At 64.7% G+C, this 20,614-nt stretch overlaps 1 protein-coding gene and 2 long non-coding RNA genes across 7 annotated transcripts; 1 reads left to right on the top strand and 2 right to left on the bottom strand.

Annotated features, from left to right (window-relative positions):
• Positions 1 to 2,971: 2,971 nt before the first annotated feature.
• Positions 2,972 to 7,099, bottom strand: LOC123829534. 3 transcript variants are annotated; one of them, XR_006787610.1, is made up of 4 exons: positions 6,968 to 7,099; positions 5,746 to 5,919; positions 4,484 to 4,637; positions 2,972 to 3,395 (listed from the first exon to the last, which is right to left on the bottom strand). It is a non-coding gene; the product is annotated as an uncharacterized LOC123829534 (long non-coding RNA). The 3 variants fall into 3 exon arrangements; XR_006787611.1 differs by having other exon boundaries at positions 6,909 to 7,022; XR_006787612.1 differs by having other exon boundaries at positions 5,746 to 5,970; positions 6,909 to 7,017.
• Positions 4,709 to 18,643, top strand: CCDC88B (coiled-coil domain containing 88B). Of its 3 annotated transcripts, none has more exons than XM_045855356.1 (27): positions 4,709 to 4,833; positions 5,135 to 5,277; positions 5,420 to 5,531; positions 5,618 to 5,687; positions 5,776 to 5,834; positions 5,926 to 6,009; positions 6,089 to 6,232; positions 6,454 to 6,599; positions 6,747 to 6,828; positions 6,980 to 7,138; positions 7,730 to 7,876; positions 8,033 to 8,141; positions 8,337 to 8,473; positions 8,561 to 9,697; positions 12,618 to 12,745; positions 12,827 to 12,944; positions 13,754 to 13,855; positions 13,936 to 14,076; positions 14,617 to 14,873; positions 15,104 to 15,247; positions 15,428 to 15,614; positions 15,746 to 15,891; positions 16,152 to 16,250; positions 16,433 to 16,599; positions 17,175 to 17,372; positions 17,527 to 17,595; positions 18,452 to 18,643. In XM_045855356.1, exons 1-27 carry the CDS (start codon positions 4,774 to 4,776, stop codon positions 18,505 to 18,507), a joined length of 4,401 nt encoding a protein of 1,466 aa, XP_045711312.1. In that variant the 5' UTR covers positions 4,709 to 4,773; the 3' UTR covers positions 18,508 to 18,643. The 3 variants fall into 3 exon arrangements, with proteins under 3 accessions (XP_045711312.1, XP_045711311.1, XP_045711314.1); XM_045855355.1 differs by having other exon boundaries at positions 17,527 to 17,661; XM_045855358.1 differs by lacking the exons at positions 16,152 to 16,250; positions 16,433 to 16,599; positions 17,175 to 17,372; positions 17,527 to 17,595; positions 18,452 to 18,643 and having other exon boundaries at positions 15,428 to 15,643; positions 15,746 to 15,882.
• LOC123829535 lies at positions 17,889 to 19,319 on the bottom strand. Its single transcript, XR_006787613.1, has 3 exons — positions 19,243 to 19,319; positions 18,890 to 19,053; positions 17,889 to 18,310 (listed from the first exon to the last, which is right to left on the bottom strand). It is a non-coding gene; the product is annotated as an uncharacterized LOC123829535 (long non-coding RNA).
• Between the last annotated feature and the right edge of the window lie 1,295 nt (positions 19,320 to 20,614).

Raw genomic sequence — 20,614 nt, 5'->3', positions numbered from 1 at the left:
TCTGCACCGGGCGTGAGGACTGTCCATATGTGAACATTTTTTTTTTCCATATGTGAACTTTTGTGGCGATTCCTCTGAAGCTGATGCTGAAGGTCATGGTGAGAGGCTGGGACTTGATTCAAAGTCCAGCGAGAAGCCACCGGATGGTTGAAGGAGGGAAGGGTCACGAGCCAGCTGATAACTTTCGAACGACTCCTCGGGGACTGGGTGGGGCTGCTTGGGGAGGGCCGCTTGTACCGGCGTCCCAGCTTTGGTAAGAGGCCCAGGTGAGGCAGGGCTGCTGTCCCCCAGAAATGGGGGGGTGCCCTGGGAAGTGCAGAAAGGGACAGCTGGCTGAGTGTCGGGTAGTGGGGGCTGGGGTCTTTTCAGTCTCTAGAGCCCAGGCCTTGCAGGCTGCTCCCTGAGTCCGCGGGCATCTGGCCTGGCACTGGGCACCTGGCCCTGGGCCCCGCCCTGCGTGGTGTTGGCTTTCCCCGGGCAGCTCCCTGACGTCACTCTGCCAGGCACTTCTGCTCCTGTCCAGCTCTGGCTCCACTGTTTGCACCCCCAAGTGGCGGGTGGGAAAACCCATCCTGTCTCAGACACGTGGGCGGGGAGGAGGGAGTCTCTCAGACTCAACACCAGAGGCACAGGAGCCCAGAAGGCCCTGGAGGCTGTTTTCGTTTTTACTTATTCAGCCTGGGGCCCTGAACGTCCAGTTCGGGAACTGGGCCCCCAGGCTGTTGGCAGGGGGAGATGGGGAGAAAAAGCCACCCTCTGACTCAGCCCTGTTTGGTCCAGGGCTCTGGCTGGACATGGCCACTATCTCCCCTGGCCTCCCCTTGTCCCTAGAGTCCTCTGGCTTTGGCCTTGGGGTCGGGCCAGGGTTCTCCAGAGAACTCAAAACCAGAAGGGAACTGGAAGATAGAGTCGAGCCCCCAAGGGAGGATACTGCTGGGAGACAGTGGCAGCTGGCTGTGTCGTGCACTTGTCCGCCATCCTTCTCCGCTTCTCACCCACCTCTTGGGTCCCCCGGCCATCAGCAGTGGGCACGGAGCTCCCTTCAAAACGGCCAGAAAGAGCTATTTGGGAAGGGCAGTTACCACGGCACCATAGTAATAGCAAAAGATGCACATACATCTCTTGTCAACAAGAGACAGTTTCAATGGTGATGGGCCAGCAATGTGAGAGGATGCCACGCAGCCACTAAAAGGCCAGGGCCAGCGATCCTGTGCAGACAGGAGGCAGGCTGCAGAGCGAGCTGCAGAGCGTGCTGCGGAGCGAGGAGGTGGTGTCCAGCGGTGGGTGTGGGCCCGCCGCCCGTTACACATGGACATGGGACATGGGTCCCGCATCTCAGGACACAGAAAGTGCTACGAGGGGGGTCGGGGCCTGGGGGGTGGGAGTAATGAGGGGAAGACTTGATTTTTCTCCCTCTACCCTTATACACTCTTTTGACACTTTTGCTCACGTATCTGAAAACTTCTTCAAAGGAAAAATGTATCCAAAGGGCAGGGACCCTGGCCAGCCTCTGATGGACCTTCCTCAGCAGGTAATCCCAGGCTCTCTGTGTCGGGGGTGGGGGAGACCCTCCTCCACCTGCACTCCAGCCCCGCCCCACCCCCTGCCCCAGCCTCCCTCTGCCTGAGTCAGCTGAGCCAGGGCAGAGGACCAGACCGAGGTGCACCCAGGCATGTCTGCAGGGGAGGATGTGAGAGCAATCGCGACACGGCCTCTGCCTCCGAGGACCAGGTGGGAGGGCGCGGCTCAGGGCTGTGATGGGGGGCCCCCAGGAGGGCTGGCTCACCACACTGGCTCACCCCAGCCGGTGCCACAGCGGACTTTCTGGGCTGGAATCCTCCGGTGGTGCAAGCAGAAGTAAAATTCATGGGGGTCAAATCGGGATGGACCCTTGACGTTATTCGTAGTAAAGACAGCCCTGGCCAAGTAGCGTGAAGGGTTGGCACTTTGTCCTGAAGAGCCAGGGTTATGGGTTCCATCCCCAACTGGGCATGTTTAGGAGTCAACCAATGGGTGCCTGAGTGGGTGGAGCAAGGAATCCACGTTTCTCCCTCTCTCCCTCCCTCTTTCTCTCTAGAAGTCAATTAAAAAAAAAAAAAAAAATTAAAGCCTTGGCTGGTGTGGCTCAGTGGATTGAGTGCTGGCCTGCAAACCAAAGGGTCACCAGTTCGATTCCCAGTCAGGGCACATACCTGGGTTTTGAGCCAGGTCCCCAGTTGGGGGCTCACGAGAGGCAACCAATTGATGTCTGTCTTGCATATCAATGTTTCTTTCCCTTTCTTCCTCCCTCCCCCTCTCTCTAAAAATAAATAAATAAAAATTAAATAAAATATAATAAACACTGCTGGGTTTGTTTAATAAATGCGTGAGCCAGGCACCAGCTCATGGAATCCTTATAACAATTCTTAAAAAAAAAGATTGTATTTATTTCTTTTTAGAGAGAGGGGAAGGGAAGGAGAAAGAGAGGGAGGGAAGCATTAATGTGTGATTGCCTCTTGCACCTGCTCCCTTCTGGGGACCCGGCCCACAACCCAGGCGTGTGCCCTGACTGGGAATCAAACTGGCAACTTTTTGGTTCGCAGGCCCTCGCTCAATCCGCTGAGCCACACCAGCCAGGGCTCGTAACAATTCTCTCAGAGGATTATCCTCATCGCATGTGCGTCTCGGGACTGGTCTATGATAAAGTGGACCAGCAGTAAGTGTGACTCTGAGCTTCGAGGCATCAGCCTCTCTGAGCTGCTATTTCCTCCTCTGTGAATGGAGCTCACCCAGAGTCCTCATGTCACAAACGTGGCCAGAGCAAGTGAGTTCCTAAGTGCAAAGTGCTTGTAACCACAACAGGCTCGTGGCGAGCCTCCGTGGGCCACAACTGTTCTCATGACTCCACCTTTGGTCAAATCGAAGACGTCATCAATTGTAAAAGATGCCATTAAGGAGAAAAGGGACGCTGCAGTTAACTACGTCCCCAGGCTCTGCGACCACTGGAAGCTTTATTTTACACCCCCCGGGGGAGCGCTCTTTGATTTACACGTGCATTCTCATCATACCCCTCTGTAATTCTGACCCTCACATAAAACGGAAGCAAAATACGTTGTTGACGGTCTTCAGAAAACTCCTTCACGTTTAAAGTCTGACCGAGGCGTGATGTCTGTGTGTTTCACAGCCATGTCCTCCCGTGAGTCGTCAAGAGTGCTGGAGCCCCGGCTGGTGTGGTTCAGCGGACTGTGCGCTGGCCTGCGGACTGAGAGGTTGGCAGTTCGATTCCCGGTCGGGGCACATGCCTGAGTTGCAGGCCAGGTCCTCCTTGGCTGGGGGCGTGCGAGAGGCAAATGATCAGTGTATCTCTCACACGTCGATGTTTCTTTCCTTCTCTTTCTCCCTTCTTTCCCTTCTCTCTAAAAAGAAATAAATAAAATTTTGAAAAAAAAAAGAGTGCTCTGTGAGACAAGTGTATGATCGCCCGCAGCCATCTGTGTCTGCTCTTGAACCAGCTTTGCCATTGACTTCTGCCTCAGAAGCGTTGCCGACACGCCAGACAGCAACTCTGCCCCGGAACCCGACCTTGGAGACGTGAGTGCGGGAACTCAAGAGTCTTGGGATCGAGGAGGCATGAAGGAGTTCTGAACTTGACGCTGGCTGCACTTCCAGCCGTGCGCCCTGTGTTCCTGCCGCCGGGAACGTCCTTCCGCCCTCCCCACTCCGTCCAGTTGACTCAGGCATCCCTGCTCTCAGCTCCATTGTCTTTAAAAAATTATGTGTGTTTATTTATTTATTGTTTTTATTTTTTTTAAGCTCCATTGTTGAGCCCCCTCCCGATGCCTTTCCGGAAGTCCAATCCCTCCCCCATCCACACACCTAGTATCTCTGCAACGTTACACTTGGAGTGTGTGTGTGTGTGATTCTGGCGTAGCTGTCTCCACAGTGTACTGTCCATCCCGGTGGGGCGGGGACCGTGCGGCTTGTTATTGTGTCCCAGTCCCCAGCCCTGTGTCCTGCACGGAGTCGGTGAGTGAACAGATGAGTCCCCGTGACGAGCAGTGGGGGACGGGGCGGCCCTGGTCTGTCTGTTTAAGAGGCAAACGCTACTGGTGTCTGCATTGAACTGCTCCCCTCCGAGACCAAAGTCCCCCCCCACTTCTTTCACAAATGGGAAACTGAGGCTCGTGAGGTCATTTGTCCTCGGTCTAGACGTCCTGTCTCTCAGTCCAGTGTGCACAGAATATGGGGGTGGGGGCCCCAAGGGGGCGTGCTGGGGGAGCTGGCACCCCAGCCAGGCTTCACAGGTAGGGCCACAGTCTGGGTAATTTGGAGACACATCCAGGGGCTGGGAAGCCAGCAAATGAGAAGATGCCGGTGCGGGCGCCCAGACTCACCCTTTGATGCCGGAAGCCTTCTCGGAGGCCCTGGAAGGTGCAGGGCCGAGGGTCACCGTCTCTCGGGGTTCAAGTTGGGAAACAGAAGCCCGGAGGGGCAGAGAGCTCACCTGACATTGTCCCTCAGGCCTCAAGAGTTGCAGGCCTTCCTCCCAGGGGAGTCCCACCTTCCCCTCTTCGTCTCAGTGCCCGCCAGAGATGCTGGGTCGATGCGGCGTGGCGAAGTGGGGGCAGAGGCAGGACTCTGGGGGCGCACGGGCCGGCCTGCACCCGGAAGGAGGAAGCGGTGCACGGCGTCTGTGGCTAGGCCTGGGATCCCCCCCGCCCCCCCCCTCGGGGACTTCCTCTTCCTCTCGGGGCAGGTATAGCCGCCACTGCGGGACCAACACCCTGACCTGTCATGGATGGGGCCAAGGGGCCCGGGCTCGGAGACTTCCTGAGTGGGAGCCTGGCCACCTGGGTGAGGCGGCAGGTGGAAGAGCGCTGGGGAGGGAAGTGAGCCCAGGGAGCGGCTGGCGTCGCGGTGGGCAGAGCTGCGGTCTGGGGGGGGGGGTGCGTACGTGTGGGGCTGAAGTCCGGGCAGCTGTAGGGCAGGCAGGAAAAGGGGTCCAGACCCCGGGGGCGGGAGAGCAGAGACATTCAGGCTTTTGGTGAGGAGGGGGCTGTGTGGGCTCAGGGGGCAGGTCAAAGGGGCTGAGGATTTACTCTATGAATGGGGGGGCTCCCATCTGGGCCGGCTGACCTGTCTCTGCTTCCCCCAGGCGCTGGGACTGGCTGGGCTGGTGGGAGAGGCGGAAGAACCAGAGGGGGAAGAGGAGGAGGAAGGAGAGGGGCCCCTGTGTCCGGAGAAGAGGTTCTTGCATCTCAGCGATGGGGCCCTGCTCCTCCGGGTGCTGGGCATCATGTAAGGGGCCAGCTTAGGGGTCTGAGGGGAGGGGGCTGGGACGGCTGGTGGACAGAGCCTGAGGGCCGAGGGCAGAGCCTGGCTGAGGGGAGGCGGGTCCTTGATTGCCCCATCCAACCGATCACACCCCCTGGGTCCACAGCGCCCCTAGTTCCCGAGGGGCCCCTCGGATGATCAGGGGCCCCGACGACCCCCCAGCTCGGCGGGTGCGGAACCTGAGCCACCTGTGGGGACGGCTGAGGGACTTCTACCAGGTGAGGGTTCGGGAGGGGAGGCTGAGCCAGGGAGCCCCCTCAGGAGGGCCCACCATCGCATGATCTCCCGCCCCCTACGCCCCCAGGAGGAGCTGCAGCTGCTGATCCTGTCGCCACCCCCAGACCTCCAGACACTGGGGTTTGACCCCTTCTCAGGTAGGTACCCTCTCTCCCACCATCCCTCCCTGAGTCTAGCCCCCTCCTACCCCCACACCTGTTAACCCCTGTGGCTTGGGCCCTGCAGAGGAGGCAGTGGAGGAGCTGGAAGGCATCCTTCGGCTGCTGCTGGGGGCGTCAGTGCAGGTGAGCGGAGGAGGGGAGGGCAGCATCCAGCTCCGGCCGTGGTGGTGGCGGGGGACGCCTGCGTCAGCCTCTCCCACCGGTTCCCCTGCAGTGTGAGCATCGGGAGCTCTTCATCCGGCACATCCAGGGCCTCAGCCTGGAGGTCCAGAGTGAGCTGGCTGCTGCCATCCAGGAGGTACGGCTTTGGACCGGCGCCACCTGGGGACACCCTGCCCCTGACTTCTGAGGCTGATCTGCTCTCCCTGCCCACCCAGGTGACCCAACCTGGGGCGGGCGTGGTGCTGGCGTTGGCTGGGCCTGAGCCCGGAGAGCTGGCATCTCCAGAGCTGGAGATGCTGTCCCGGAACCTGATGGGGACACTGTTGAGACTGGCACGGGAGCGTGATGTGGGGGCCCAGGTAGGGGGCAGCAGGGGCTTTGAGGGCCAAGTGGAGGGATGGGAGGGCCACGGAGACCCAGGTGTGTGGGGGAGATGGGGGTTGAGGCCCAGGTGTGGGGGTGGGTTTGGGGGTCTTGGGCCAGCAGGGCTGCCGGCTCCAGACTCACATGTGGTGGTTGGGGGCAGCTTTGGGGGGCATAAGATGGGTTAATCTGACCTCTGACCCCTGATCTCCCACAGCGTCTGGCCGAACTGCTGCTGGAGCGACAGCCAACGCCCTTGCTGCCTGAGGCTCCTGCTGGGACCCCTCTGCAGGGCCCCTCAAACCACCTGGCTCTGCAGCTGGCCAACACCAAGGCCCAGCTGCGGCGCCTGCGCCAGGAGCTGTGAGTGCGGCAGGCTAGGCTGGGGACATGGGGGAGAGGGGCAGATGAGGCCTGGATGGGGGGGGCCTGGCCTCACTTTTCAGGGATCAGGCCTGGGAGGGGCTGGGGCTTGCTGGTCCAGCGCCCTCCAGGGTTTCTCTCCTCCAGGGAGGAGAAGGCCGAGCTGCTGCTGGACTCCCAGGAGGAGGTGCAGGGCTTAGAGGCGGACATTCGAAGGCTCCGCCAGGAGGTGCGCTCCGATGCTCCCCGCCATCGCCATGTTTCCCAACCTTCTCCCCGCACTTCCTGCATCCCATTGCCTACCCCTACCCCGACTCCTTGCGGTCCCCAATCCCTGTGGCCACGGCTGGCCAGTCCCAGCTCCGCACCATCCGGCCTAGGCGCAGACGCTGTCGGGACAGGCCAAGAGAGCCGAGCTGTACCGCGAGGAGGTAGAAGCGCTGCGGGAGCGGGCGGGCCGCCTGCCCCGGCTGCAGGACGAGCTGCGACGCTGCCGCGAGCGGCTGCAGCTGGCCGAAGCCTGCAAGGGCCAGTTGGAGGTGAGTCCGGAGGCAGTGCTGAGGGAGGGTGGGGCTTGCGGAGGGGCGGGGGCGGGGGCTAAGGAGAGACGGGTGGACCAAGAGGAGGAGGAGCAAATGTGGTCCTGGAGAAGAGTCAGGCCTTGCCGAGGAAACAGGCATGGCTAGGAGAAATGGGTGAGGTGGTGTCTGCGGAAAGGCCCTCTGGAGGATGGGGCAGATGGAGTGGGGGAAGGTAGGGGTTGTAGGCAAGGGTGGGTCCTAGGGAGGAGGGCAGGGCCCAGTGCAGGGGAGATGGTATCGGATAGAGTCCTTAGCAGTGGGGCCTAATAAGTAGGGCCTAGAAGGCTGCGACCTTGGAAGGCAGTTTCTGGGGAGAAGGGGTGGGCCCACATAGGAGAGTAGGCGGGGCCCACATAGGAGAGTAGGCGGGGCCTACATGGGAGAAGGGCGGGGCCAGGTGCTAGGCGAGTGGTGCGTGGAAAGAGCCTGCAGAGGACCGGGCCGACGGAGGGGGGAGGTGTGGGGTCTGGTGGGGGTGAGGAGGCAGGACCTGCGGCCCTGGAGTGCTGGGGGCCAGACCACTGGCTCTCTACGCCCCTTTCCCCGCAGGAGGAGCGGGCGCTCTCTGGGACTCTGGAGGCGGCGAAGGCCCTGCTGGAGGAGCAGCTGGAGGCCGCCCAGGAGCGATGTGCTCGGCTGCACGAGACCCAGCGGGAGAACCTGCTTCTGCGGACCCGGTTGGGCGAGGCTCATGGGGTGAGCTTACCAGAGGGACCCCAGCGGTGCCCCGGGGTCCCCTGGTGATCCCTGTGACCCCCTACTCCCAGTGTTCTCTAGTGACCCTCTAGCCCACACACTGGTCTTGGTAGGGAAGGCTTGTCTGACCCTGCTCTCCCTGCCCCGCCCCACCAGGAGCTGGCCTCTCTGCGGCATCAGGTGGACCAGCTGGCAGAGGAGAATGTGGAGCTGGAGCTGGAACTTCAGCGGAGCCTGGAGCCGCCCCCAGGCTCTCCTGGGGAGAGTGAGTGGTGCCCCAGTGGAGGTGCTGGGGGTGCTGGGGGGGCTGCCTGTGTTTTCCTGCAGCTGTGGGAGGGATGGCTCCTGACTTCGTCCCTTCCCCCAGGTCTCTAGGGGTGTAGGGGTGTAGGGGAGGAGCCAGGCGGTATGGCAGGACTAAGCATGGGGAGGGGTCCTGACCTCATCTCATGTGCCCCAGCACCCCTGCCAGGAGCGGCCCCCTCGATACACGATGAAGTGAAGGAGGCAGAGGCTGGCCGGCTGCGGACCCTGGAGCGAGAGAATCAGGAGCTTCGCGCCCTGCTGCAGGTGTTACAGGGGCAGCCAGGTGGCCAGGTGAGTGAGGGCCCTTCCCTGACCGTCCCAGTAGGGCCTTCCTGGTGGCCTCTGCTGGGCTGGACCATCCCTCTCATGTGCCCTCAGCACCCCCTGCTGGAGGAGCAGAGCCAGAGGGAAGCCTCCACGGTTCCAGAGCTGGCGGTGGCTTGCCAGGCTTGCCTGGCCTCAGACCATGGCCCCCAGGGTCTGGTTGGCCAGGGGGGCGATGAAGACCCCCAGACTTCGGACTCGGCTTCCCCGGCATCAGACTCGGCCCCCAAGGGGTCAGCGGAGTGTCCCCAGACATCTGATCCGGACACTCAAGCAACGGAGAGGCCCCTCCAGACGGCTGCCCCGGCCCCCCAGACCTCAGGAGTGACTCAGGACCAGGAGTCAGGTCCTGCTGGGGAGACACAGGAGGCCCTGGAGAGGTCTGACTGCGGAGCCCCTCGCCAGACCTCTGCCTCCGCGGCCCCCCTGCAAGGTCCAGGGAGCAAGATCCAGGCCCAGCAGTTGTTGGAAAGAGGGACCGGGGAGTCCGTGCCGGAGGCCCAGGGGCTGAGACAGGAGGTGCCCGAGAGCGAGCCTGGACCCACAGAGCCCCGCCTCCCTGTGCAGCTGGAGGAGCCGGAGCCCTCAGGCCAGCGGCCGGACTTGCCCGAGGGGCAAACAGAGGCCAGAGAGCAGGACCAGAGGCTGGAGGGGATGACCCGGGACTCAGCCCAGAAGCCGGAAAGGCCTCCTGATGCCCAGGCCTTGGAGAGTCCAACCGCAGGAGAGACCCTGACCCGTGGTGGCCCAGAGCAGGAGGCCCTCAGGGAGGAGGTGGCTCGGCTGAGGAGAGAGGCTGAGGCCCTTCGGGCTGAGCTGGAGGTCCAGGCTCGGAGGCTGGAGGCCCGAGGCGCGGAGGCAGCTCGCCTCTCCGAGGAGCTGGCACAGGCTCGGAGGGCAGAGGCCGAGGCCCACCGGGAGGCCGAGGCCCAGGCCCAGGAGCAGACCCGGCTGCGGGAGGCCGTGGAGGCGGCCGGACGGGAGCTGGAGGCGGCGTCGCGGGAGCGGGAGGCGCTGGCGGAGGCGCTGGCGGCCGCGGGCCGGGAGCGGAGGCAGTGGGAGCGCGAGGCGCCCCGGCTGCGGGCCCGGGCTGAGGCCGCCGAGGAGCGGCTGCAGGCGCTGGAGGGTGAGAGCCGCCAGCACCTAGAGGAGGCCGAGAGGGAGCACCGGGAGAGGCAGGCCCTCCAAGAGGTATGTGGGGGCTCACGTTCGTTCATCTGGCGTCAGGAAATGGGGTGCCAGGCCAGCGGCTGGAGTTTGGGGTTATTCATTTTATCCGCAGCCGCTGAGTGCCCAGCATCGAGTTGGGACTGGAGCTGAAAAGGTGAAATCCATTCCTGCCTTCCCAAGGCATTCCTGACCTGGGAAAGGGGCGCATGTCCGAACCGCTGGTGGGGTGGCTTTGGGCGGGGGATGAGAGTGTGGCGGGGAGCCAGAGTGCCCCTCTGACCGCAGCAGCCGCTCACCGGGCACCCCAGCGCCTCCTTCTGTACAAGGGAGGTACTCTTCACAGCTGCCCTGGCGGGTCTTGTGAAAGACCAGAGGAGGTGGCGGTGGGAGAGCCCAGTGCGTGCTGGTCAGACAGTTAGGAACTGAGCAAAGCACTGTGGGAGCCTGTGGGAGAGGGAGCTGATGCCAGCGTTGGGGCAAGGAGGCTGGGGTGGGGGGGTGGTTCTGAGGAACGGTCAAGATTTCATTAGATAGGGAAGGCCAATTCCCCCCAAGGGAACGACCACTGCAGGGACCGGAAGGCTTGAAGGATTTTCAGGGCCCAGGAGGAGTGGGCAGATGGGGGCCGGAGGGGTGTGCTGGGCCGGCTTTTCAGGTGTTTGAGCTCCGTCCCCAGGCAGGGAGAGCCGCCCAAGGGTGTGGCTGACCCCGTGGGAGTCTGGGTTTGAGGAGGGTCACCTCGGCGTGCAGGCCTGGGGCCCTTAGGAGGCTATGCCTGTGGTCCAGGTGGCAGGTGGGGCTGGCTGGAATGGGACAGACGACGGAAGAGAGAGAAAGCCCGGGACCCCCTTTGTTCATTCACTCGGGCATGCGTGCTCCTCCGGTGTCTCCTTGGCGCCAGGCCCCGTACCAGGCAGCCAGCATGCCCGTACTTGCGGCAGTGCTCCCCATCTGGGGTGGAGACGCACCTGTGCAGGGAGCTGGGACACGTCAGGGAAGGCTTCCTGGAGGAGGGGGGAGAATGGCAGTGAGCAAGGAGGTGCAGGCAGAGTGTGTCGGGGTGGAGTGCGAGGGGGGGAGTGGAGGGAGGTGAGAATTCCTTTAGCGGGGCTCCTGCTGGGCGGGGCCTCATCGTCCTTCTAAGCGAAGAGGGAGTTGTGGCTTTTCTCATGGGGGCAGCGGGAGCCACTGGGGCAGAGCGGACAGGGCCCTGTGCTGAAAGGCCCCTCAGGGGACTCCGAGGAGACAGCGAGGCGATGGGGAGGGGGCTCGGGTCCTTGGGCTCCAATGCTGTGGGCAGGTTGTGCCTCAGACAGGAACTGAACTTCCACCGACAGTTTCTAGCTTCATCCCTGTTGTACCGACGAGGACACTGAGGTCCAGAAGGGAGAATTGTCTCTGGGACTCCTTCCAGCGGAGCGGGGCGGGGAGCACGCGGTCGGGCTGACCGGGGGTCAGGCAGGGTGCAGGACAGGCCTGGGGAGGGTAAGAAGTCGGGGGTATGGGTCAGAGGGCAAAGCTGAGGGGCTGTCTCTGGGGTCCGCTCTGTAGGATGTGACGGAGACGCTGCCAGGCAGACCTGGGTTAGAGCCCGAATCCCCTCGTTCTCCGCTGTGTGGCTTGGGGCAAGTTACTTAACCTCTCTGAGTCTCAGTTTACTCAGCTGTGAAACTGGGCTGGAAGCGACCTGCCTCACGGGATGCTGTAAGATAATGAACGTAGGGAGCTCGGGGCAGCCGTGGAGAGGGAGCCCCGGCAGGTGGGCCGTGAAGGTGAGGGCGGGGCGGGCCGGCTGGAAGAGCCAGCTCTGAGGACTGAGAGGGTGGAGGAGGCTGCGGATTAGGTGGGGAATTTGGTGGTGTTTCCTGGTCAGGGCACTTCCTGGTGATAACTGGCGGTGGCACCACAGGAGGTGACCAGCAGGAGGGAGGTCCGGGAAGCAGGGGGCCCAGGCGGCTGTCCACATGGGCCTCCTGGGCTGGGTGGCAGGCAGAAGGTGCAGTGGAGGGGGTACCGGAGGCTGTGGCCTGGGCCTGGAGGAGGGCTGGGCGGGAGTCTGGGCTGAGGTCCAGGTCTCCTTCATTGGACTGCGATTCTGAACTTCAGCCCCTGGCTGCCAGCAGCAGGGCATCATGGGACTTGTAGTTTTTCAGTGAGGCACTGGGCAAGGGTGCCTGGAAGTCCACTGATCCTGGGGGGAGGCCTGAGGTTGGGGGGTGTGGGGGGGTGTTGCTAAGCCAGGAAGGTCAGAGCACAGGCTGTAGACCTGGCTCCCAGAGGCAGGGTTCGGCAGGCTGCTTGACCAGAGCGGGCCCTTTCCTGTGGCTTTATCCTGCCAGGGCCCCCACCCCCTAGAGTGGTTTGGTCTACCTCCCTCTGGGGCCCGCAGCTCAAAGTGGGCCTCCTGCCCCGCTCTGCAATGGTGTGGCCCAACTGTCAGAGGCCCGCCGGCCCCAGCATCTCTTGTCCTCCCCCGCCCAGCCCCCACCGTGGTTAGACCTGGTGTTCACCAAGTTCCTGTCTTTTCTGGCCATCCCCGGTGGCTGAGGGCGCTCTGCAGACCTGCCCCCGCTGAGCCCCTTCCCTTCACATGGCTAGTGTGGCCGCAACACGTAGGACGCGCCGAGCTGTCCCCGGGCGCGCCAGAAACCATAGGCTCAGAGAGGTGAAGATGCCCAGCGAATGCCAGGAGCCTCCCTCCCACCCGGCCAGGCTTACAACGCTCAGTTCTTTCACGCCCACTCGGCAGGGCGACCAGGCTTTGCTCCCGTTTTATAGATCAGGCAGTAGAGGCCCAGAGGGTTAAAGATGTCTGTCTAGGGGGACACAGCAAGGACAGAAAGCCGGGTCTCCTGACTCGCAGGCCTCTGTGTCTGTCGCCTCCCTGGGTAAAGGCGGCGGTCTGTCCTTCTGGCCCTGAGCCTGCGCTGTCTGCCCTCAGGATCTGGAGAAGGCTGTGGAGCGGGGCCAGGAGCTGGGGGCCCGCTTGGAGCGCCTGCAGCATGAGCTGGAGCAGGCGACGCTGGAGCGCCAGGAATTTCTGCGGGAACAGGAACTGCAGCACCAGAGGTGGGGACGTTGTTGTCCGGGAGGCAGAGAGGGCCAGGCGCGGGCTCGAGGCGAGGTAGATGCCCGGGCTTCTCCCGCCAGGTACGAGGGCCTGGAGCAGCGACTGAAAACGGAGCTGCAGGCGGTGGCCACCAGCAAGGAAGAGGCGCTGATGGAGCTCAAGAAGAGGGCCCTGCAGCTGGAAGAAGAGCTGTTGCAGGCGAGGCTTCAGCCCCGGGTGCCGCGGGCCTTGTCCTGCCCCTCCCTCCCTCCTGCACGCGGAAGAGCAAGGCTGCCTGGGCTCCTGACCTCCAGGGCCCCCCCCCGGCCTTGGCACTTGACTCCTGGCCAGGAGCTGCTCGCCGTGTGCCCTGTTCTGGGGCCCGTTGGAAGGAGCACTGCGCTGGGAGTCAAGCTGGCTCCGCAAGGCCCGGTGGTCTTCTGGGGGCCTCGTTTCCCCATTCCCCAAACGAACAGAACCTGGTGGCTGTGCTCTGAGGTGGCTACTGTGTGTTTCTTGCTCGCCCCACCCCCCACCTTCTAGTGAGATCAATGACTGTCACCGTCATAAGTCGGTTGTCGTTTCTGACGTCCCTGTGGCATGTGGGCTCCACGCTGTGGTGTGGTGGAGATGACACCAGGCCATTGTGCTCAGGGAGCGCACAGCCCACCTGGGACAGAGGCAGGAGACCAGGCAGAACAGGAGACCCTCGCATGGTGTCTGGGGCCGGGGGCACCCGGCAGGCTGCCTTGCTGGCGTGTGTGGGGTGGGTCAGGGGAGGCTTTCTGGAGAAAGCGACATTGGAACCCGGGACCAGCGGAAGAGCAGCACGAGCAGGAGAAGCAGGGGGGCAAGGCCTGTGCTGCAGAACCGCGGGCAAGGTGGGCGGGGCAGGGCAGGGAGTGAGGGAGCGGCGGAACGCCTGAGTGCAGGGCTGTGGCGCAAGGGGCCGCCCCTCTGCAAGGCCCCTGTGCCCTCCCCAAGCACTGCCAGTCCCCTGCGTGACCTCTCAGGGCCTCTCCTTGCAGCTGCGCCAGGGACCGGCGGCGGCGGGCCAGGGGCCTGAGGAACACTCGGAGCCGAGGGTCGTGGAGGCCCAGAGCGGGCGGCTCGTCGAGGTCGAGCGCAGTGTGAGTGGCGGACCGTGGTGGGCGTGGGGGCTGGGAGGGCTGGGGCCTGGCCACTGCTAACTCCCCTCTCCGCTGAGCAGAATGCGACGCTGGTGGCCGAGAAGGCAGCTCTGCAGGGGCAGCTGCAGCTGCTGGAGGGGCAGCTGGGAAGCCTGCAGGGGCGGGCCCAGGAGCTGCTGCTGCAGAGCCAGCGGGCACAGGAGTACAGCAGTCGCCTGCAGGTGGGTGGCGGCTGGGTGCCCATTCCCCATCCCATGCCCGCCCACTGCCCACTGCCCCCTGCCCCTTTTGTGCTGTGTCCTGGCCCTTTTCCCTGCCTCAGCTCCCAGCCAGCTGTCTCTCCCTGTTCCCTAGTCACGTGTCTGTGCCCTGACCCCAGCCACCTTGTTCTGCATCCCTCCCTCCTACCCCTGCCCACCTCCACTTCCCCGTCTACCTGCCTCCAGCCCCCGTGCCTGTGCCCGTGTAGTCCGGTCTCCAGCCCTCTTCTTCACAGCCAGCCATCAGTTCCATTAGTTCCGAGTGCTCTGCCCACCACCCCAGCCCCGTCTGTCCCATCCCTGCCTTGTGCCTCCCGCACCCCTCTCCACGGCCTGGCACCAGCCGTGACACCTCTCCCCACTGCTTGCCCGTTAGCCTCTGCCTCCGTCTCCCTGCTGCCCCCACCCCAGCCCGGGGCCGCCTCTGCAGCTTTCTCTCCTTGTCCTCCCCTGCCCTGCTGTCTTTCTGGCCTGCGGTGCACGCTCCCTCCTCTGGCCTAGGCCGAGAAGTCTGTGCTGGAGGTGCAGGGCCAGGAGCTGCACAGGAAGCTGGGGGTGCTGGAGGAGGAGGTGCGGGTGGCGCGGCAGTCCCAGGAGGAGACCCGCAGGCAGCAGCAGTCCCTGCTGCGGGACCACGAGTCCCTGGCCCAGCTGCAGCGGCGGCAGGAGGCCGAGCTGGAGGGGCTGCTGGCCCGGCACCGAGACCTCAAGGCCAACATGCGGGCGCTGGAGCTCGCCCACCGAGAGCTGCAGGGCAGGTGCGTCCCCCTCAAACACCCCCTCTCCCTGAGGGGAAACGCCACCACCTGGAGCCCCATGGCTGTGCCCTTTCTGGGCACCTGTGTGAGCACCTGGCGCAACATGCTGCCCTGTGGCTGTGCCTGGGGCTATGCGTAGGAGATGGCGGGCCCCCAGCTCAAGACAGTCCGGCTGCCTGCTCGCCCTGCCCCCGGGTCCCCGCAGCCCTCTCAGCCCCTGTCCATTGCAGGCACGAGCAGCTGCAGGCCCAGAGGGCCAACGTGGAGGCGCAGGAGTTGGCCCTGCTGGCAGAGCGCGAACGCCTGATGCAGGACGGGCATCGGCAGCGGGGCCTCGAGGAGGAGCTGCGGAGGCTCCAGAGCGAGCACGACAGGTACCAGCCTCTCGGGCCAGGTCTCAGTGCTTCCCTCTGTGAAGTGGGTTGGCGGTGACTCAGTCCCTGTCCCTGTGGGGTCCTGCTTTGCCTCTCTCGAGCACACCTCTGGGCCTCAGGAGGAGCCCGGGGGGAGGGGGGGCAAGTCCCCTCTGAGAGCAGCTCTTTCTGCCTCCACAGGGCTCAGAAGCTGCTGGCAGAGGTGTCCCGGGAGCGGGGCGAGCTGCAGGGTGAACGCGGGGAGCTGCGGAGCCGGCTGGCGCGGCTGGAGCTGGAGCGGGCGCAGCTGGAGATGCAGAGCCAGCGGCTGCGGGAGTCCAACCAGCAGCTGGACCTGAGTGCCTGCCGGCTGACCACACAGTGCGAGGTGTGGGGAGGGGCGGGCAGTGGCCGCAGGTAGGGGTCGGAGGGTGCTGGAGGGCGGGCATGAGCCGGCGTGGAGAGGAGCCAGCCTCAGCCCCTGGAACTTCCACCCGGTCCGCCGCCTGTCCCCAACAGCTGTTGACAGAGCTGCGGAGCGCCCAGGAGGAGGAGAACCGGCAGCTGCTGGCTGAGGTGCAGGCCCTGAGCCGCGAGAACCGGGAGCTCCTGGAGCGCAGCCTGGAGAGCCGGGACCACCTGCACCGAGAGCAGCGCGAGTACCTGTGAGCAGGTTGGGGGTGGGCAGCGGGCTGCGGGGACCTGGAGCCGATCCTGCAGAGCCCTATGGTTGCTCAGGGGGAGATGCCGGGAGACACCCTGGGGGTCTGGGGCACTTTGTCACCCCACGCAGGAGTGTGTCAGGGTGCTCACACCTGGCAGGGCCGTACCTGCTGGACCCCGAGCCTTGCTTCTGCCCGGGCCTCACGGGGCCTCATGCTTCGTGCTCACTCCCGCCCCCTGCGCCCCTCCCCCATGCCCCCAGGGACCAGCTCAATGCCCTGCGCCGAGAGAAGCAGAAGCTGGTGGAGAAGATCATGGACCAGTACCGCGTGCTGGAGCCTGGGCCCCTGCCCCGGACCAAGTGAGTGGCCCCTTCGCCCCCTAGGCCGGGGTCCTTCCGACCTCGACCCTGCCTGCCCTCTGACCCCGGCCCAGCTCAGGCCCGGGCCCAGTGAGGGTTTGCCTGGCCGTCACATCCCCAACACGACCCTCTTGGCCTCTTCCTCTGTGGCCTCACCCCCTCTTGTGCCCTCTTGCCCCCAGGAAGGGCAGCTGGCTGGCAGACAAGGTGAAGAGGCTGATGCGGCCCCGGCGGGAGGGGGGCCTCCATGGGGGGCCACGCCCATGGGTCGATGGGGCTGGCAGCACCGAGAGCCTGGGGGGCCCCCCCGAGCCGGAGCTCTTCGAGGGCAGGGAGGCAGATGGGACAGGTGGGTCTGGGGCAGGGGACTGCGCTGGTCCCTACCCCATGTCCTTTATCCCCCACCCTGGCTCCCGCCAATGCCTCTGGTCCCCTCCTTCCTGCGTGTCTCATACATGTTCCCCAACGGCCTTCCCTGCTGACCCCAGACGGGTCCCGTAGTGCTTTGCTCTGTGTCCCTGCTGCGTCCCTGCCATCGGGCACCTCCCTCCAGCCTGCGCCGCCACCCACCCCGTCCTGCCCGTCCACAGTGGTGCCTGGGACCTCGGAGTGGCAGGGGGCTTTAGTGAGAGGTCATTCATTCCAGTCAGCAGACGAGGAAGCCGAGGCCCGGGGAGGGGCAGCGCCTCGCCCAAGGCCACCGAGTGAGTTAGTGTCAGCGTCAGCACAGGGTCCTGCCTCCGGCCCCCTCCCGCGTTCACCCAGGCCCCGCCCCGCGTTCACCCAGGCCCCGCCCCTCCCCTGCGGCCTCCCCGCCCTGCCCCTGTGCAGCTTTACCCCGCCGCCCCCCACGCTGCCCCGTCATCCCCCCAAACCCCCCACCCCCGCACCGCTCTGATGCCCCCTTGCCTGTGCCCCCTGCAGGGTCCCCTTCACCGGCACCCATGCGCCGGGCCCAGAGCTCCCTCTGCCTGCGGGATGAGACTCTGGCAGGCGCGCAGCGGCGGAAGCTCAGCTCCCGGTTCCCGGTGGGGCGAAGCTCTGAGTCTTTTAGCCCCGGGGACACCCCCCGGCAACGATTCCGACGGCGCCCCCTGGGGCCGCTCGGCTCCTCTGGCAAGGGTGAGGGACGGGGGCCCCGCTCATGAGCCCCCAGCTCCCCGTGGAGCCACCCACCGACTCCTTGGGGGAAGGGGTGGTGCCCGGAGTCTCCCCACAAGCCTGCCTGCCTCTGTCCTGGCCCCTGTGGCTCAGCAGCTGCCTTGTGCCCCCTCAGGCCCTGGAGTGGGATGGGACGGCTCTGTCGAGACCCTGGCGGAACACGAAGCAGACGCCGGCGGAGAGGGTGAGTGGGGTGTCCGCCCCACGCGCGGCTCTGGCCGCGCTCCTCCGGCCGCTCACTGGTCTGACGGTGAGCCTTCACTGCGGGCCGGGCGACGCGCCGGCAGGGGGACAGCGGGGGCAGCGGGGGACGTTCTGGTGTGGAAGGCAGACAGGGAACCATGCGCACAGAACAGTAATTACCTGTGACAGTCCCAGGGAAAGAAGGTGTGAGCTACATGGATAACGTGAACATTTTTAGTGGCCTCATCAGAGCCAGGTAAAAAGAGACAGGTACCATTAATTTTAATAGCATATTTTACTTAACGCCATAAGCCTGAATCATTACCATTTCAACACGCCGCTTGTGTAAAAGAGCCGGTCACAAGGTAGTCTAGGCTATTTTCTCCTACGGAGCCTTTCCAGTGCAGTGGTGTTTCGTACCCCAGCCCTCGCGGCCCGGGCCGGCCACGTCTCACCTGCTCAGTCTGCCTCGGGCAGCTGAGCCCTGGGATGTGGGAGCTGGTGATGTGCTGGGCAAGGAGGACAGCAGGGTGAGGGGGTCAGAAGCGCTGGCTGGGTGGGGTGCAGTTTTAATCAGGGTGCTCTGGGGAGGTAAAGTTGGAGTGGAGACCGGGAGGGGAGGAGAGTTTGCAGTGCTGACACGTCCGGCGAACGGCACTGCAGGCGGAGGGAGCGGAGGCCTGGCATGTTGGATGCCTGGCCAGGCGGCCCGTGCCCTGGGATGAGACAGGGAGAGCTGAGAGAAGGTTAGAGGGGTGGAGGGTGGGCGGGAGACGTAGGGCCCCGCGGGTCAAGTCCACTGCTGGGAGCACCCCCCCCGCCAGGGGAGTGGGCCTGACCTGAGCCTTTCCCTCCAGGCCTCGAGGTACCGGAGCCGGAGAAAAAACCTCTCGCCCCTTCCCTCAGCCAGTGACACGGAGTGGCCGGGGAGCCTGGAAGCGCGGTCCCCTCGCCACTGGAGTCCCAGTAGGGGCCCCAGGCAGCCCAAGAACGTGGGGAGCCAGGGCCTCCGGGGCAAGTCCTGGCACAGGGAGGCCCAGGACCCTGGGTCCTCCACGGCTGGCGCCGGGGCCCTGAGATGGAGCTGGCACGGGCCGGCGAGCAGCGGGGACGGGGGTGCCCCACGAGCCACTGCTGGCCGGGGCTCCGGCTCTGCCCTGAGGCCCTTGCCGAGGAGGCGGTTTCTGGAGGACGACCCGGGCGGCAGAGGCAGGCAGGAGTGGACGAGAGAGCCCTCTCTCCGGCCCAGGCCCGGAGCCAAGGACCATTCCCTGGAGACTGTGGCCTGGACCTACCTCTGAGCCTTGGCCGGGACACGAGGAGCACGAGAATAAAGCTGGGTCACAACCACCCGAGTCTGCGCACTGTGCCGGCTGCGTCCAGAGCCTTCGGCTGGTGGGGTCTGGGGCCACTGCCTTCCTCCCCCGGCGCAGGGCAGGGCAGGGGCCAGGGGGCTCGCCTGTGGGGTCCCAGTGGGGTAGGGAGAGGAGCAGGGGTCTGGGTAGCCAGAAGTGGGTGGGGCCTGAATTGGGGCTCAGCCTTTGCTTACAAAGGGGGGTCTGGGCTCTGGGGTCGGGGAGGTGAACCCCAGAGGCCCTGCCCTCCCCTCCCTGGCACCCTCTCCTTTCACTGTTTCCTGTCCCCTTACCATTTCTGCCCCACTCCTTTGGGCTGGGGCCGCTGCCACAGCCTGGGGACTGTCACCTAGTACTGAGGCTGTCACGGAAGGATGCAGGGAGTGGTAAGGACACAGGGCCTCTGGGATGACATCCAGGAAAAGGGCAGTTAGGCTGGGTGGCAGGAAGTGAGTCAAGGCACCTGGGGCTGCCCCGGCCAGGGCGGGCGGGCGGGTTTCCCAGGCCAGGGCGGGGCTGCCCAGGCCGGGGTGAGGCGGCCTGAACCTGGGGGCAGGCAGCGCTGGGGCGGGGGGGGCCGGACCAGCCTCCCCAGGGCCATCTGTAGCATCCTGACTGGGTTTCCGCAGCCCCCGGGGGAACACTGGCTGCTCTGCTTGCCTGCTCTGAGCTCCGGTTTCAGAGGCTGATGGGGTGGGCGTGAGCCCCATGGCCTCCAGCTGCAAGCCCTGGGATGGCAGTTTGACAGCTGCCCCGCCCTGGTGGTGGCCCCTGTCCGTTGTCAGGGAGTGGGACGAAGCACTGCAGGCCAGGCCAGTCCAGCCAGGGCGGTGGGCCTGATGGTGGAGGAGGCCACCCCTGTGCGGCTCTGATGATCCTTTTGGGGGTCTACTGTGGGCTCTGCGTGGGTACAGAGTCAGGCTTGGGGGCATCAGGGGCAGGACCACGTGTGGGGCGTGTGGCGCTGGGTGGGCTGTGCAGGGGGCTGGGGCCTGGGGTGCTTTTGCAGGTCAGCTATGAAGAGATCCTCACATCTCTCCCTGCCACTGCATGGGGCTTGGCTCCAGCACCCTCTCAGCGCCCCCTCTAGGTGCTCCCTGGGTGGGGGGAGTCCACAGACAGGGCTGTGGTCAGCAGGGCACCTGAGCTCCTAGACACCCACCCCCCCAACCTGTTCCAAAGGCTCTTTCCCAGGGGAGAGGGTCCCGGTTGGACTGTGGGGCTTCCAGGACCCAGACGCCCTCTTAGGCTGCTCCCAGGGCGGTGGGCCACCTTGAGTGACAGGGGCTGGACTGGCCCTGTGCTGGCAGCCACTGGACAAGGACAGTGGTGTGGCCTCAGGCTGCAGATCTGTCCAGGGGGCTTGGAAGCCCTCCCCTCTTTGCAGCCTTCATGGAGTGATAAAAAAAAAATGGTGGGCTCTGAGTTTTATGAACCCCCTCACTTTCACTGGTGGCTAAGAATTAGGTGCTGGGCTGCCCTGAGGTGCATCCCGGGTGAGAAGGCTGCACAGCACCTGCGTGGGCCCCCTAGGGGCACAGGCTCCTCCGAGTCTCAGCGCCGCTGGCTTCCGCCGGCATCCCAGGGGCAGGCGCCCGGCTTGGGAGCGACTGCCCAGCTGGGGCCCGAGGTTGTCCACCGACCCCGGGCATGGCTCGTAAAGGG

The sequence above is a fragment of the Phyllostomus hastatus genome, unplaced genomic scaffold, assembly GCF_019186645.2.
Source record: "Phyllostomus hastatus isolate PE091 unplaced genomic scaffold, TTU_PhHast_1.1 phas_scaffold_11, whole genome shotgun sequence".
In the NCBI taxonomy this organism is placed as follows: Eukaryota; Metazoa; Chordata; class Mammalia; order Chiroptera; family Phyllostomidae; genus Phyllostomus; species Phyllostomus hastatus.
This window is presented reverse-complemented; position numbering and strand designations above follow the sequence as displayed.